This window comes from Mustela lutreola, chromosome 16 (assembly GCF_030435805.1).
Source record: "Mustela lutreola isolate mMusLut2 chromosome 16, mMusLut2.pri, whole genome shotgun sequence".
NCBI lineage: Eukaryota > Metazoa > Chordata > Mammalia > Carnivora > Mustelidae > Mustela > Mustela lutreola.
Genome location: NC_081305.1, coordinates 48,334,053 through 48,350,896, shown reverse-complemented (window position 1 = coordinate 48,350,896; position 16,844 = coordinate 48,334,053). Strand labels below are relative to the sequence as shown.

At 49.2% G+C, this 16,844-nt stretch overlaps 1 protein-coding gene across 18 annotated transcripts; it reads left to right on the top strand.

The window, feature by feature from the left end:
- The first annotated feature begins 395 nt into the window (after positions 1 to 395).
- On the top strand, positions 396 to 16,719 carry LOC131818148 (zinc finger protein 264). 18 transcript variants are annotated; one of them, XM_059152317.1, is made up of 6 exons: positions 396 to 815; positions 1,080 to 1,122; positions 1,780 to 1,998; positions 2,337 to 2,463; positions 10,519 to 10,614; positions 14,184 to 16,719. In XM_059152317.1, exons 3-6 carry the CDS (start codon positions 1,963 to 1,965, stop codon positions 15,809 to 15,811), a joined length of 1,887 nt encoding a protein of 628 aa, XP_059008300.1. In that variant the 5' UTR covers positions 396 to 815; positions 1,080 to 1,122; positions 1,780 to 1,962; the 3' UTR covers positions 15,812 to 16,719. The 18 variants fall into 18 exon arrangements, with proteins under 18 accessions (XP_059008300.1, XP_059008299.1, XP_059008297.1 ...); XM_059152316.1 differs by having other exon boundaries at positions 1,715 to 1,998; XM_059152314.1 differs by having other exon boundaries at positions 1,077 to 1,122.
- The last annotated feature ends 125 nt before the right edge of the window (positions 16,720 to 16,844 follow it).

The following is a 16,844-nucleotide window of genomic DNA, read 5'->3' as shown; positions in this document are numbered from 1 at the left end:
TTTACACGACTTTTTTGGGAGGATCCGGGAAGGGGGTACCAAAAGGGGAAGTGAGCAGGCCAGCCTCGAGTCGAGGGCGCGGTCTCTGCCCTTGCATGACCTGCTTCCCGAGCCTCAATTTCCCCAGGCCCAGAACGAAGGCTCTCGCTCCTGCCCCTTGCCAGTCCTCTCGAACTGAAAACAGGACGAAAGGCTGCTCAGTTGCCCGCGATTCTTTCCCTGTAAGGAAACTCCTTCGAAGACCCGCCTCGCGCAGTAGGACACGGAGCAGGGAAAACCACAGTACCCAGAAGGCATCTGAGGTGGCGCTGGCCAATGACAGCCCCGGACGGGGCGTCTCCTGCGGTTTGCGTACCGGGGGCGGAACTTCCGGGTGTTTTTTTTTTTTTTTTTTTTTTTTTACTGCCGCCGCCATTAGCCCCTGCCGTTCGCCCCGGAGAGGCGTTGACTTGCTGAGGACTGGGCCGGCGCCACAGCGGCTCCACGCCTGGAGAACGAGCCGGGAAGGAGGAGAGGACTCACCGCATTTTGTAGGGTCCGGGCCCTCTGTGGCGGGCGTGCCACCCCCCCACCTCCGGCCGCCCCCTGGGCCGCGGCCTCTGCAGCCGCCCTCATCCCCGCAGTCGCCAAGGGCAGCGCCCGCGTCGTGGTGCCTTTTGCGCGGGGGACGCAGCGGTCCGGCCTCCCGCTGTGCGCCGAGGTCGCCAGAGCGCGCGGGAGAGGTGCGGCCAGCAGGGTGCCCCGGTGCTCGCCGCTGCAGCCTTGCTCGACCGGGGGGCCCCGTGATGGCGGCGCCGCCGACCGGCCAGGCGCAGGTCAGTGGACGTTGGTTTTGGGACTGCTGTTTTTCTCCAGGGGCGGGCGGGAGCCGCGGCGGCCGCCGGACGCGTATCCACAGGGGTGTGTGTCGGTGTGCGCGGCTGGCGCGTGATCCCCGGACTCTCAAGTGTGCGGTCTCTGACTTCAGTGTGGGAGGAGTGAGGGATGCTTCCGCCCGGGACTCCAGTTGTTCTTCGAGTAAATTCCACCCCCCCTTGCCCTGGGTTGATGCACGCTTTCCACCTGCTCTCCTCCAGCAGGCGACCTGGGGCACCGGACGGAGGCGGACAGCTTTTCTGACAAGTGCGTGGACGGAAGTGGGGGACGCGGGTTGTTGAGGGAAGCCGGTGGCTGCTCCCCGTGGTCCTGCAGGACGCTCCACCGACCCTCAGCACGCCCGCCGCGAGGCCAGTGTCTGTGGCGTTTGCAGCCAGTTGTGCTGCGGGTCCTGAGGTACCCTAGCCCCAGGGAAAGGACTGGCAGCTCAGGAGGGAGAAAGGCTTATGGTTCATGGTGGCATCTCCCAGACGCATCGGAGGGGCCTGGGGAGCAAGTCCGGGCCCCTCAGTGTCTCCAGGGAGACTCCGCCCTTTCAGCTGCATTTCCCATGAGGTTGGTGAGGAGGGCGCAGCTCCTCTGTGCATGTTCAAGGAAATATTTGGGGGGAAGTAAATGTATTTAAGAGCAAAACCCGGGGTAAGTGCTTCACAGCCTCCATCTGCTGCAGTCACTCTGGTTAGACCGAAGGGCCCGGTTAGGCTTGTTAGTGCTGTGCTAGAGTAGTCGGTCCTGAAACCGCACTTTGGGTGGCACGATGTGAGGCTGCTGGCCTGGCGGGGCTCCCTCAGCCTTTCAGGGCCGGTGGCACCAAGATGATGAGGTGTTTGCCTCCCAGACTGGAGACACCTGCAGATCCCAGAGCCCGCTGAGCACTGAGTCACTCCTGTCTAACTCTCACAGCTGTTGCTGAAGTGGGAACTATTACTACTGTATTGGTCCAGAAACCAAGCCTCAGAGAAGTGATGTCCTCTTGGTAACGCAGCTGGCAAGTGTCGGTTTCAGGAGTCTGGATGCAAGCCACAGGAGACTGACTTAAGACCTGGGGACTTGTAGTCCCTTTACCCGGGATGCGAAGCCCTCAGCATGGGGCAGGCAGCTAGCAGGACCAGTGAGGCTCAGGTACTGCTGTTGTTACTGACACCGTTATTACCATGCTTACTCATTCCTCTGACGTCCTAGAGCCCTTGCTGTCTGCATCTCCCAGTCCTTGAGTCATTTTCATTGTCTGTGTGACCTTCCAGGGCCTCCCACGGAGGAGGCTTCTCCCTTACACTACCGGAGCACATCCAGAGCAGGGCCCACCTCCCCCTCGAGCCCAGCACAGAGCTTGGCCCTCAGGAGGTACTGGGTGATCGGAGCCTTGATCACTCTGCATCTTTACCAGGGATGTAGGGATGAGCTCTGATCCCATCCAGCAGCCCCAAGGCCAACGCTACTCTCTCTCTTTGACTTTGCAGATATCTGTGACCTTTGATGATGTGGCCGTGACTTTTACCCAGGAGGAGTGGGGGCAGTTGGACCCGGCCCAGAGGACCCTGTACCAGGAGGTGATGCTGGAAAACTGTGGACTTCTGGTGTCTCTGGGTAAGTCCTCCCCACTCCACCATGGGGACAGCTGCTGCCTCCTTGTCAGAACACCCTCTGGCTCCAGGCCTGGCTGGTCAAGAAGCTGGAGCCCTCCCCGTGACCCTCCTCCCTGCAGCTTCAGCCATTTTCTAGGTTAATCTCTTTGGACCTGCTCTCCTGTGTCTGTTTGGGCAAGAAACAGTTCCTCTTTGGCTCCTAGAAAACCGTGGAAGGAAAGGGGGGTGTTCTGCAGAACCCAAGGGGAGGATTTCCAGCTGGTCCCGTGAGGCTCTGGTAGAGGAACTGGGAACCACGACGATGATGCCGTGGCTTCTGGTCTCTTGTCCTGGCTTCTCTCTCTGGCTCTCTCTGCTATTGTCTCTGTATGCAAGAAGGTTTTTTTTTTTTTTTTTGCCTCATCAGGTAGTGACAGGACTGGCCACCGGTCCCTGCTCTCTCCGGCCCCCAGATGCCTCATCTCCGCATCTTGGTGTGCTTATACTGTTCCTCTTTGTCTGTCTGCTGCCGGGCCGTGTGGGGTGTTCTTGAGGCAGGAACGGCCACCGGAGCCAGTACTTCTCTGGACCTGTCACCCCAGTGCCCAGCACAGACTGGCCTCCATCCGAGATTCTGATTTCACATTCCGGAGGGGGAGCTGACTGCACGAGCCTGATTGACTCAAGTGTCCTTAGCAGGCCTGTGAGTGATGGGATGTTCTCCAAGGAGGGAGTGAGTCAGGCAGGCCCCCGGGAGGCCTTTGCCTTCAGTGCGGACAGATACTGTCCCAAAGGACATGGTCCCAGTTATGGGGCTTCTCTGTGTTTGTGCCTCCGTGGTGGTCCCGAGGTTCAAGGGCCAGGCCAGCATCCTCTGCCGGGTCGAGAGACGTTAGAGTAATGCTCCTCGGCAGCTGGCAGTTGTGCCCCCAGGAGACATTTGGCAATGTTTGCGTGCCCTCTGGGTTGTCTTGCCGTGGGTGCAGCTGGGACTGGCATCTAGGGTTCGAGTCCGGAGATGGCCGTAACCCTCTCTGATGGATGAGACAGCGCCCGCTCAGTGACGAATTGTGCCGCCTGCTGCGTCCCGGGTGCTGCGGTTGAGAAGCACCAGCTTCGGTGTTTCTCTCCTTGGGTAGAATCAGCACAGGCTGTTCAATTTGAGGGAAAGGGGAACTATAAATCCAGAGCCGAGGATGAGACGTGTCTGTTCTTGGAGAACTGGAATTACGTCTGCCAGTGAGAAGAGAAAAAGCAAAACTAGAACAGCCAGATAGATTAAATATTTCGTAACAAAATGTTTCAGAATAAAAGTCCACGCTCTCCTCCTGCTGACCTCACCCCTCACCTTCAGTGCTTTCCCGGAGCTCACTCCGCTGGAGCTCACTCTGCTGGCTGTCGTGTCTGCTGCTGCGTGTTCTGGGGCATTTCAGCCTCTCACACGGTCGCGGCCATCTGTGTCCTGACCGGCAGCTCTCGCGGAGGCTCCTCCCTCCACCTCACATTCTCTCGTCTTCCTGTTCTTGGGTTATAACCCACTATGCCTGTGGTTCTCATTCAGGGAAAATGTCGTTCCCCCAGGACACTGGGCAGTGTATGGAGACATTTTGGTTGTCCCAGGTGGGATGGAGGTGGGACAGGCACTGAGTGGGCAGAGACCTGGAATGCTGCTGGACATCCTTACAAAGCACAGGACAGTTTTCTTCCTTGTGTTCTTAGCAAAGAATTATCTTGATATAAATAATCATGCCCATGAACCTCAATAATTATGCCAGGTTGAGAAGCCTTGTTTCAGAGAGGTTAGGAACAGTGCATCAGTTGGCATTGAGAGACGCCCTGCCATAAATGTTCCTGGCCAGTCTGGGTTTAGTGCTGAATCTTAATATACTTTCTTCACTCGCCTCACACTCTGATTGTGGGTACTTTTCCCTTTAAAATAGAGGGAGTAGCCTTGGGTTTGCAGCCCTGCGTAGGCAGCTTTAGGACACTGGGACTTAATATCATTTAGATTTCATTGCTGAGTTTTCGTGGTGACCTGCCACCAAAGGAATTGCCACCAAATGATTCTTTCTCCGAAGAGAAGAGAAATTAAACATGGATCACGTTAAAAAGCAGTTCATAATCATCAGCACAAATACCCTGAGCACTGACCAAGCAGGATTCTTCAGGTATCGTCATGCTCTACTCGTTTAAATTCCCACAGCATTCCGCCTGTAGTAACTTGTACTTCCAGGATTTTAGTTTGTAGAGGTTACTTAGTGACAGAACGGGGAGGTTAATGCTGTTGTAGGTCTTACATTTCTATATGTGTGTATTTGTGTGTATACACGCAGGCACACATGTACATACATGCCTTTGTGTGTGGTAGTTGTGTGTAAAAGAAAAAATCTTTTTCCTCTACTCAGCAACTCTTGATATCACAATTTTGTTTTCACACCATGCATTTCTGATGCTGCCCCCCTGGGGTTAGTCCTGATCCTGCAGGTTAAGGGCTTAGTGGCCTAGGCTGGCCCCTCCCCCTACCACGCATCCACTTCAGGTGCTAGGTACAAGTCCAGGTTGTCACCCGTTCTGATCAGCTTGCTGTAAGTCAGAGATAGGACCCCTTTCTCACAGTTGATCGTTTACCATGGTGGCTCACAGAACTTAGGAAAGACTTACTTAATATTACCTGTTTCTTATAAAGAATTATATTTAGAAAGTGCTAAATGGAAGAGATGCAAAGGGCTAGGTGCTTAGGACAGGACACTGAACGCCGATGCCCTCCAGGCTTGGCACCCTTCTAGCACCTTGTGTGTTAACCAACCTGGAAAGTCCCTGAACTGCTTTAGTTGGGAAGGCTTCATTACATAGGCATGATTGATAGATAACTCACTGGCCATTGGTGATTGAACTCAATCTCTAGCCCTTCTTGCCTCCACAGAGGAAGCTGGGATGGAACTGAATGTTCCAATATTAGAATCACATGATTGGTTCCCCAGACCTTTCCCCCCTAGGAGTTTTTTAAAAGTCACCTCAGGAACATAATAGAATTCCTAAAAGAGGAAACCAGAAAAGGCCCTGTGTCTAATTTCTGTCTTAGGAGAGGCAGTCTGTGGACATTAGTTGGGGTGAAGGTTTTAGCATCCGGGTGGAGTCACCTTCATGGTTGAGGTACTGGTCTGGGATGATGTTGTCTGGGTGTGTGAGTGGGGTATTCTTTGCAAGTGAGTACCCTCTGGAGTTGGTGGGGGTTTTGCCATGTTTGGTTGAAACAGTGGTGTTAGTGTGGAGTGTAAGTAGGTCAAGAGGCCTTTTATTAAGGCAAGATAGAGACCCTATAGGGGTTCTTTGTCACACTGGAATTTGAAAAGGAGTTGTTTGAAGTGACGATTTTGTCTTTTACTTAAAACAGCTATTAGGAGCAAGTCTGGGGCATGTTTGGGCCCAGAAAGCTCTATTGAATGTCTCTTCCCAGAGCATAAGTAGCATTGCATCATTTGAGAAGTGAAATGTGTGTCCATTGTCTACAACTCTGAAGGGGATAAGGAATGTCCTGGCAGTGCCTTGTATTGTGGCCCTTGCATGTGTAGAGATAGATGATTTTGACTTCTATTTGGAGTGTCTGTGAGACAGGAGATTCTTTTTTTTGTTTTGTTTTGTTTTTTTAAGATTTTATTTATTTATTTGAGAGAGAGAGAGAACGTGAGATGGGAGAAGGTCAAAGGGAGAAGCAGACTCCTCGAGGAGCTAGGAGCCCAGTGCGGGTCTCAATCTCGGGACTCTGGGATCATGACCTGAGCTGAAGGCAGTTGCTTAACCAACTGAGCCACCCAGGTGCCCAAGAGACCGGAGATTAAGGGTTCTTTACTCTAAAGCAGACCATTTTTAGGCAATGGCCCAGCAGATTATGATAAATGTAGAGATGGGACCATTTATTATTTAATCAGGGCATCCAGCACTAAGATAACCCCCAATGTTTGTCCAAAGTAATGTTTGTTAGGTCCCATTTTTTATTTGGAACATTCTGGCTAAGGGATAGAAAGCAGCCGCATTCCACTGAGCTGCATCATGTATGATGGGAAGCAGTGTCCTTTTAATGGTCCACGAACTCCTGTACCTGTTCACTCTTAACCTCAGGGGACTTTCCAGATAGCCAAAGGGTCTGGGGGAGGGGGGGCTGACCTCCTGCAACACCTTAACATCTGGCAGGGGACTGAGGACAGGAGAAGCTGCCACCTCCTGGTGGAGTTATGCCAGAGGACCCAGACTGGGTTCTGTTCTGCCTTAGAGAGTTCTCAGGAGCTGTGCTGAGCTTGTTCTGTTAACAGTATTTTGAGTAGATTTAGAGTCTTTGTCGGGGGGAACCCCATTTAAGGTGGGCTGATCTGTAAACAGCAGCAGTAGTGAGATTAAATAAAGTCCGTAAATGAGTAGTAATGTAGTCACCAGGCCTCAGATAATATCGAGGTAGTTGTATTAGCTAAAACTGTCCCCACGGTGGGACTGAAAGACATTGGATTTATGTATGCATAATGAATGCATAAGGCTATAACCGATATACCGTACCTGTATTATTGGAGAAAGGTGGGTGTGGTGAAGATCTTGAGTGCACAGATTGCACGGTGGCAGAACCGTGGGGCCAGCCTCCCAGGCAGCCTGGAAAATAGAAGTGTTGACCTTCAGAGTAAAGGCAGGCTGGCAGAGAAGCTGTTGAGGTACTAAACAGGGTTAGCCAGATCTGTGAGCCCAAGATAATCACTGGGTTGTTGATTGGCTATCATTTTTTATTTATATGGGGTATTGGCAGTATGGATTGTATGAATCAGCTCTGGCTGCCAGACTGTGTGGCTTAAACAACAGCTTATTTTCGTGTCATTCTGGAGTCTGGAAGCCCCAGACCCGAGGTGCAGGCAGACAGGTTTCTGATGATCTCTTCCTGGCTGTGCCTTGGTGCTCTGTCCTCACATGGCCTTGCCTCTGGCTTGGAAAGCCCCCTTAATCCTCTTTTAAGGATACCAGTCCTACCAGATTGGGGCTGGTGACATTTAACCCTAATTACCTCCTTACCGACCCTTTCTCCAGATATGATCACATTGGGAATTTGGGCTTAGTAACAACATTTAGGGGCAGACACACTTGGTCCTTCCCAGGAACCCTAATGGATTGACCACCGCATTAAGATTGTAGTAACCCACTGTGAGGTGCCCTTTGTTTTTTTCCCAGAGTTAAGAGCACATAAAACTGAGCTGTCAAATGGAGAAGCAATGGGACAGTCATTCCTTTATTGATTAGCTGTTATGTGAAGTTTTACTGCATGGAGGCCCTTTCCCAGCTTCCTTTGAGCCATATTCATTACCTTAACTGGTGTCTATGGGTCCCATTTTACCGGGTCAATTTGTAAGCACCAAAAATTTAATTACATGTTGTGTCAGAGCATCCATGCCCAGAGTGGGATGTTTTAGGACAGTGGGTATGGGTATGAGTAGGGGAAAAATAGGCAAGTCTACAGTTTAAGTGAGACATACCTATTTTTCCTTTGCATTTTGCTACTTTTTAAGTTTGGGCGGAATAATATCTAAGTGGAATCTCCAATATGGCTATGATTTGAGCCCTAGTATTGATTAAATTTGTGACGTTTTGTCACTTGGTGCATTTTAGCAAATTATAAAGTTAACTCAGAACCTGTATTATAGAATCAGAAAAGCCATTCAATGCCGTGTTTTCTTTTGGTGATATAATTTTTTTTGGAATACAAATTTTGTGATGCCGTACGTAATTATTTTATATAACTTACGTAAGCTTTTAGTATGTAAATTTTGCATTTCCAGTTGTCAAATTCTAGACTTTTAGTTATATATCATGTGTTATTAGTTATCCTTTTTTTTTTTTTTTTTAAAGATCTTATTTATTTGACAGACAGAGATCACAAGTAGGCAGAGAAAAGGAGGAAGCAGGCTCCCTGCCGAGCAGAGAGCCCGATTGGGGGCTCGATCCCAGGACCCCGGGATCATGACCTGAGATGAAGGCAGAGGCTTGAACCCACTGAGCCACCCATGCGCCCCTATTTAGTTATCTCTTATTTTCTCTCTCTCTGTATCTAGTGCTTTGTTACTCTTTTGAATCAATAAATAGTTTAGGGCGCCTGGGTGGCTCAGTGGGTTAAGCCGCTGCCTTCGGCTCAGATCATGATCTCGGGGTCCTGGGATCGAGTCCCATATCGGGCTCTCTGCTCAGCAGGGAGCCTGCTTCTCTCTCTCTCTCTGCCTGCCTCTCTATTTGTGATCTCTCTGTCAAATAAATAAATAAATAAATCTTTAAAAATAAATAAATAAATAAATAAATAGCTAGTTTAGAATGAGTCATGTATTCTAGACCTGGTGTTTCCTTGGTACATAAGTTTTAAAGTGCACCCCCTCCTTTTTCTCTTGAGCTTTCAGCTTCCCGAAGCCCCATATTGAATTTGTCTCCCACTGGTGAGAGGAGCAGCAGGGAGGGCCTGGGGCCTCTGGGTAGCAGCCTCCTTGGGATGGCCCTGGTCCACAGCATAATTGTTTTTGTCACCTCTCTGTCCCTGGCTATTTTTCATTTCTTTGGGTATTTACCCAAGAAGCTTCTGGCAGTCCCAAGTGGCCTTGTGAGTGGTGGCCTCCTTTTTTAGGGTGCCCCAGGCACCCTAGAAAGGGGCTGAGCTTACATCTAGAGGAGCAATGGCGGCAGCATCAGTATCCTGATTGTGTTGGTTTGATTTTAAGGAGGAGACTCTTGGCCTGCTGGTGGGCAGCAGCTGTCAGAAGTCCCTAAACACATTGGCCAGAGGTTGTACAATCAAGAATAAGGTGAGAAACATCCTGAGGTATCTTAACGGGGAGCAGGAACAAGATATTCTATACACTTTTTTTCTCTCCATTATACATTGAATCATGGGTCTCCATGAATGGGGTCCCTTACACCCTGCTGGGTGAGGGGTCAGACTGCAACAATGGTAAGATTTGCCCTCAAGCAATTTAAGCCTGTTGTGCCAAGGCATCTGAGGAGGGCGTGCCACTCTATGTTGCTGTGGATCCCTTATATCACATGAGGGACCAGTACCGGGACACTCTACCAGGTGTGCCTCTAGAAGGACGAGCCAGTGTGATTGGTCTGTCACAGTTAACCCAGTGGTACTGCCCACCAACTGCTGGCCCAGTTGGTTAAACCTGCGTCCCAGCACAGTAGTCTCTGGGGACACCTCAGCCTTGCATGATAACTGGTTATCCTAGTTGCCCCTGGGGGCACATCCCTCCCCCCACCCTCTAAACTTGACCATGGAAAGATTTTGATGAGATCCATCTTTCCAGATAAAGTGGCAACTAGGGAATCAGCCCTCACAGACCCAGGTTATCACACCTGAAACTACAAAAAGACTTTGCTGAGGATCTAAAATAACACTTAGATCGATGAAGACACATACCTTGTTTTGAATGAAGAGTCAGTATTTTAAATATCAGTTCTTTAAATTCCATAAATTCTTTTCCACTTGAAACAACATAATGTATGTGAATAGCTTGACACAGTCCCTGTGTATGGTTATACCCTGTAAATGCTAGTTTTTCATTTACTGTGGGGATTAAAAATTCCTTAATAACGTGGCAGAGGAATGAAGCACCTGGGCCCAGGAGGCACACTTCAGTGAAGACGTGTCAGGAGCATGACCTGGGAGCTGAGACCGATAATGGGCCTCACCTACAGAGATTTTGTTTCCATTGGCTAAGAACCCAACATCCCAGGAGGTGCTGATGCGCACCTGGGTGAGACTCACTCACTTGGATTGGTTAAAAAACACTTTCTGGAAGGAGGGGGTCTTATTCCCTGGGATTCTGTGTGCTGGAAGTCAGGATAGATGTTGTCTACACAGCCAGCACTACTGTCTAAAGTCTTTGGATCCCAAGAGTGGTGTTCATGCCTATTTCTAGGCGACAGGTTAGTATTTTATTAGTTTGGATGGGAGTAGCTTCATTCCAAGGTCATAACCACTTTCTGAAGTCCCAGACTAGATTGAGGGATTTTCTTTCTTTTCACACAAACCCTAGCATCTTCTTTCTTTCTCTGTGAACAGGGTGTCCTGTTCCTAGACCTGAGCTGATCTACCAGCTGGAGCACAGGCAGGAGCTGTGGATGCTGAAGGGACACCTGTCTCAGAGCGCCTATGCAGGTACGAGCCAAGGTGTGGGCAGGTGGGGGACTCTCCAGGCTCGAGACCAGCAGGAGACCGCTGGCCCTGGTTCCCTGGGGAAGCTTCTTGTTCTGGCTTCCTGCTGTTTTGGAAGCCACGGAGCCCTTTGACCCGAAGTCAGCATTCTTGCCAAGGGGCCCAGAAGGTCGCTGACTCCTCCCACCTCCCAAGTTTCAGGGAATGGTCCTGCCACCCAAGCAGGTTAGAGACTGGAGACAGCCTCCGAGAGTTCCTCACACCCCCAGCTCCCTCCAGCCCCACTTCCGGCCGTGCCCCAGTCCCGTGCATTTCACATCTCCTCCGTCTCCCGAACCCATCACTTGCACCACCTCCCTCACACCGGTCCCCAGGCTCAGTGCACATTCCCATCGTCTTTTCTCTGGGGGTTGCTGCTAGCCTCATAACCAGCCTCTGCGTCTGCTGGGCCTCTGGTCAGCTCTGTGTCCTGCACGAGTTACCTCAGGGGCTCGGACTCACTTCCAGGGTTTCCCACTGCCCCAGCCATGATGTCTCAGTGGGTCTTGGCGTTGAAAGTCAGGTCCGCCTCCTCCATTGCTTGATCCTCGACCTTACCGCACTTGTTCAGGCTCCAGGGTCTGCAGCTCCCCTACCATCGAGCGGGAGAGGTCTTGCCCTTGGCCCTGGCCAGTTCTGAGTCAGAGTCTAGAGCACACCTTTGCAGGAAACTGTTTTCTTCATTCATATTCTGCTTGTTGTGTAATGTGACTTCACTTTTTTTCGACTCATTATACAGATGGGCTCAGATCCTCACAATCGAAGAAAAGCAGTAAGAAAGTTCCTGTCTTTCGGCATGTTCACCAACTTTGCGCTCCGTTACTCACACGTTCTGACTCTCATAGGTGCAGCTTCCAGGAGCAGTCCTGTGTCGGTCATCTTGCATGAGATGGTGGTGTCTCTGATGTCTCCTGGGGTGACATGTTGGATTATAGGCCATGCAGGCTCACCTGCTCATTGGCTAACGGCTGTGGTGTTCTGAAGGACATGTACCAGCTCACACTTGCCCCGGGACTGCGTGGAGGTTCCTTCGGCCTGTGCTTTGCCCGGTACTCGGTACTGTAGGGCTCCTTGGTTGCTGACAGTATTCTGCCCAGTGTCTGGTACTCTCAGGTATCAGGTCGATGAAACTGTATCTCATGTGGGCTCTGCTTGCTTTTCCTTCCTGGAGGACCTTTGGCACCTGCTCATATGATCTCGGTCAGTCTGTATTTTCTCCTTGGAGTGTCGTTTCATGATAAATACCTATTTTTCTATTATCTCACTCGGTGTAGTCCTTACACTTACCTATCATTGGTTATGGGTGCTGCAGCTATAATAATAATTTTCAGTATTGTTTTTTCGCTTACTTAAAGTATGTTTTCTTGAATAGAGCTTTTTATTTTAGTGTAATGTTCTTACATAATAATGATTCTGTCTTGTGTAAAAATCTTGTTGTATTCCCCAACATCAGGAAAATAGTCTTGTTTATTTTATCTGGATATTTAACTCCTTTTGATCTGAGGTCGAATTTGAATGAGTGTGAGATCGGAATACAGTTTGCCAGGGTGACATCAGTTTTTCTAGCTCCGTTTACTGTGTTTTCTCTCTTTTTACAACTGAGCTGTCTGCCTCCTCTACCATCCACCAGAGTCCCGTGTGTGTGTGTGTTTTCTGAGCTCTCTGTTCTTTTTCTCTTCTCCATTTGTCTTCTCTCTGTGCCAGTACCACCGTGTCTGAGTACTCTCATCTGAGGTGGTAGGTACACACATCACAGTACTCTCATCTGAGGTGGTAGGTATCCTTCTCCTTAATCTTGCCTGTCTGATCTTTCCTATAAGTCCTACCATCGAACTATGAAGTTCCTTGATGACCCAGTTGCCATTTTATAGGGAATTGTACTGAATTTTTTTTCTTCACTTGGGTAGCATTGTCAGTTTTATATTATTAAGTGACCCTCCCCCCCCCCCCCCACTGGCTCGGGTTTTGTTGAGTAATTATGGACATACAGGTTTCCCCACTATGCCAAATTAGAGTGTTCCTGGGAAACTTCTCAGGACATAAAGTGTGGAAGAAATTACCATTGATTTATATGGAGAATTTTTTCACCATGGATGTCTTCAAGTACAGCATTACTGTGTTCTCATGTAGATCTTGTGTATTTTGCAAGTCTATTCACCATACTGCTCCTCGGGCAAACCAGACTCGTGTCCAGCCCAGTCCTGCTCACTTCCTGCCTTATGAGCCTTGTCCTGGGAGGCCTCACTGTCACCCTTGTCAGAAATTTGGGAATCCTGTTTTCCTTCTGTCCTCCCTTTCTCTGGATCCTCATCAGTACCGTCTTCGTGCATTCAGCCCCTTTGTACATTCTGTCTCCTAAGGCTACTGTGACCTTTGTACTTTTTCTTTTGTGGTGAGTCCCATGATGCCAGTAGGACTCACATCATGGGCACCTCCTGTGCAAGGGAAAACTCCCTTGGATCTCTTGTTGCACGCAGCCAGCCAAGCTCAAAGCTAAGAACACAGAACTCCTAAGAGTACCACATCGTCCCAAGTCATCTGAAGCCACTGGAAGCTCAAAGATTGCCCAGAATTACCTTCAGGCTTAATGAGCTGATAGACTCAGTAAACTTCCTAAAAACTGTTACACTGTCATGTTTGGTACAGACAAAGGTACAGCTTGGAAGAGGAGCCAAAAGTGTTCCAAATACTGAACTCCTGTGTCTTCAGTGACTTGGTACCTCCTTGGATCCATATGTGACAATAGGTCCGTGGATATTGCCAACCCAGGAAATTGGCCGAAGCCTCAGTATCCAGATTTTTATTGAGCCTTCATTACAGAAGCGTATTTAATTGAGTCATTGCCCATGAGACTCAGTCTCTAGGCCTTTGTTCCTTTCCAGAGGTCCAGCTGATACCTGGTGACTCAAAGCTTCACTCTTTCTAATTACATAGTTGAGTTTTCCGATGTGGCCAGACCTTACCCTGTGAGTCATCTCTTTGGTATAAACAAGGGGCCCACGATGAGTTATATATTGTCATAAAGTATCAGGTGCATTCCTAGGCACCCACCATGAATGACAAAGACAGGTCTGTCACTCTGAAACTACACAGCGTTGAGAGGTTACCTCCTTGGAGCTGGGATAAAGATCATACTTCTTTTGGGGGAAAGTTAACTTTACACACTTTCTGTCTTCTATCAGGGCTCCATTAGGTACCCTTTTCTAGTGTTCTTAACAACAATGTCCTCGCTTAGACAAAACCAAACATACAACATTCTTATTAGTCTTTCTGGCTACATCCAGTACGGAATTGCAGCGGTGTCTCCACTCCAGACCCGTCTCCTATCTAGCTTCTCCTGGGTCTCCCTTTCATGGTGTCAACAGTCTAATACCTAGGGCCCCCCCCCCCCCCAGGTCCCAAGATTCAGAGGTAATAAAACATAACAGAGACAGGCACTATTTTCATCTTCATTCTTTTCACTGAAATGCTGATGATATATTTTCTGTGTTATCATTACTAACAGGCCTTTCTGTACATTGGGTTTCTTTCAGATGTCAAGGGAAAACCCACGACTACAGAACTTTCCAGTTGTGCACCAGCCCTGTCTGGGGGGGCCTTGTTCCAGGAACTAAGACAAGGAGACCCAGGGAACTTCCAGCTGGGTCAAACCAAGGATCAGAGTGGGTCATCAGAAATGCAGGAAGGACACTTGAGACCGGGCTTAGAACCCAGGAGAGAGAAGTTCCCTGAGAAAACAAGCCCTGAGCTTGATGGTTTAGGGGCAGCTGATGGCGCGTGTTCACAGATGGCACAGGAGCTGACCCATCCAGGAGGTGCTGTCCATGACCATGACTCGTGTGGATCAGGTAAAGATCCCGTGATTCAGGAAGAGGAAAATACCTTTAAATGCAGTGAATGTGGGAAAACTTTTAATAAAAAGCACCTTCTTGCTGGACATGAGAAGATTCACTCTGGAGTGAAGCCCTATGAATGCACCGAGTGTGGGAAAACATTTATTAAGAGCACACACCTCCTCCAGCACCACATGATCCACACGGGGGAGCGACCCTATGAGTGCATGGAGTGTGGGAAGGCCTTCAACCGCAAGTCCTACCTTACCCAGCACCAGCGGATCCACAGTGGAGAGAAGCCTTATAAGTGCAACGAATGTGGGAAGGCCTTCACCCACCGCTCCAATTTCGTCTTGCATAAGAGGAGACACACCGGCGAGAAAACCTTTGTATGCAAAGAATGTGGGCAAGTCTTTCGACATAGGCCAGGCTTCCTTCGACATCACATCATCCACAGTGGCGAGAATCCCTATGAATGCTTCGAGTGTGGCAAGGTCTTCAAACACAAGTCCTACCTCGTGTGGCACCAGCAGACTCACACTGGGGAGAAGCCCTATGAGTGCAGTGAGTGTGGGAAAGCCTTCTGTGAGAGTGCGGCCCTCATTCACCACTATGTCATCCACACTGGGGAGAAGCCCTTTGAGTGCCTGGAGTGCGGGAAGGCCTTCAACCACAGGTCGTACCTCAAGAGACACCAGAGGATCCACACTGGGGAGAAGCCATTTGTGTGCACTGAGTGTGGAAGGGCCTTCACCCACTGCTCTACTTTCATCTTGCACAAAAGGGCCCACACTGGAGAAAAACCCTTTGAGTGCAAAGAATGTGGGAAAGCCTTTAGCACTAGGAAAGACCTCATTCGACACTTCAGCATCCACACTGGGGAGAAGCCCTTCGAGTGCTCAGAGTGCGGGAAGGCCTTCAACCGCCGGTCAGGGCTCACGAGGCACCAGCGGATTCATAGCGGGGAGAAGCCCTACGAATGCATGGAGTGTGGGAAATCCTTCTGCTGGAGCACCAACCTCATTCGACACGCCATCATCCACACCGGAGAGAAGCCCTATAAGTGCAGTGAGTGTGGAAAAGCCTTCAGTCGCAGCTCGTCCCTCACTCAGCATCAGAGGATTCATACTGGGAGAAACCCTGTCCGTGTAACTGAAGTGGGAAGACCCTTCACAAGCGGGCAGTCCTCAGTCACCCTCCGAGAACTCCTTTTGGGGAAAGACTTCTTGAATGTAACCACTGAGGAAAACCTTTTGCCAGATGAAACATCTACCGTGGCATTAGATCGGACCTACCAGAGAGAAACCCGCCAAGTATCTTCACTGTGAGGAAATCTTCCATCCCAGACCATCAGTAGTCCGGTAGAGATGCGTTTTAGAGATTGACCGAGCCCAGAGCCTTATTCTGTGTCTGAGAATTCATCTGTGAGGGAGAGAGCAGGGTTTCTTGTGCACGAGGTAAAACCCTTAGCTGCATGTTTCTCCTTCACTTCACTGCAGTGTTATCTCAGGAGTTTTTATAAAAAGAAGGTGGAGATGTAGAAGAGCGAATGAAACGAAAATCTTTGGGGACTTCTCTGCCCAGCTTACAGCACTTTGTCATGGATTCACATGTTTACGTGGGACCAGGGCAGCGTTGCAGGCGCAATGGGCCTTGTCCCCGTGCACGTCACGTACACGTTCATCGCTGCCCAGTGTCGGCAGGGTTAGCCCGTTGAAGACAGGCAGTAAAGTGATAAATGCACATGTGAGAACACATTTTATTCCACCAGTTAAGACTCTAAAGCTTACATTTTTAGAAAACTTTTTTATTTGGTTTTAAACACCAAACAGACTTTTTTCAGACTTGTTCTTGGTCCATCTGTTTAATTTCTATAGCTGTGTGGTAACCCTCAGAATCGGGTAACGTGCTTCCGCTCTCTTTATTTTTATTTAAATTGATTTAGCTTTCCTAATTCCTTTGACTTTTCATATAAATCTTAGGATACCAAAAAATCTTACTTGGATTTCTACAGGAATTGGTTGAAATCTGTAGCTCTGTTTATTGAGAATCAGCATCATGAACACCGTACATGGTATGACATTTCAGTTGTTAAAGTCATTCTTGATATTTCACTACTGTTTTATAGTTTTTCATCATACAGTTTCTGTACATTTTTGTAGAGAATTGTATCTAGGGGTTTTGTGTGTCTTGTGTGTGTGTATGTGTGTGTGATCATAAATGGCATTGATTTTTACATTTTCATTTTTCCATATGATCTTTAGTAGTATGTAGAAAGGTAATTGTTGGAGTGATATTTTGGTATCCTGCAACCATGGTGAACCCACATTATTTGTAGCCATTTCTTTGGGTAGAATCCTC

Bases quoted from the DNA above. Each gene is read 5' to 3' on its own strand.
- LOC131818148 (XM_059152308.1), top strand. From the start codon at position 1,330: ATGGTGGCATCTCCCAGACGCATCGGAGGGGCCTGGGGAGCAAGTCCG. The intron at 1,432-2,336 runs GTTGGTGAGGAG...TTGACTTTGCAG, and splicing joins TCAGCTGCATTTCCCATGAG to ATATCTGTGACCTTTGATGA. The intron at 10,615-14,183 runs GTACGAGCCAAG...GGTTTCTTTCAG, and splicing joins GTCTCAGAGCGCCTATGCAG to ATGTCAAGGGAAAACCCACG.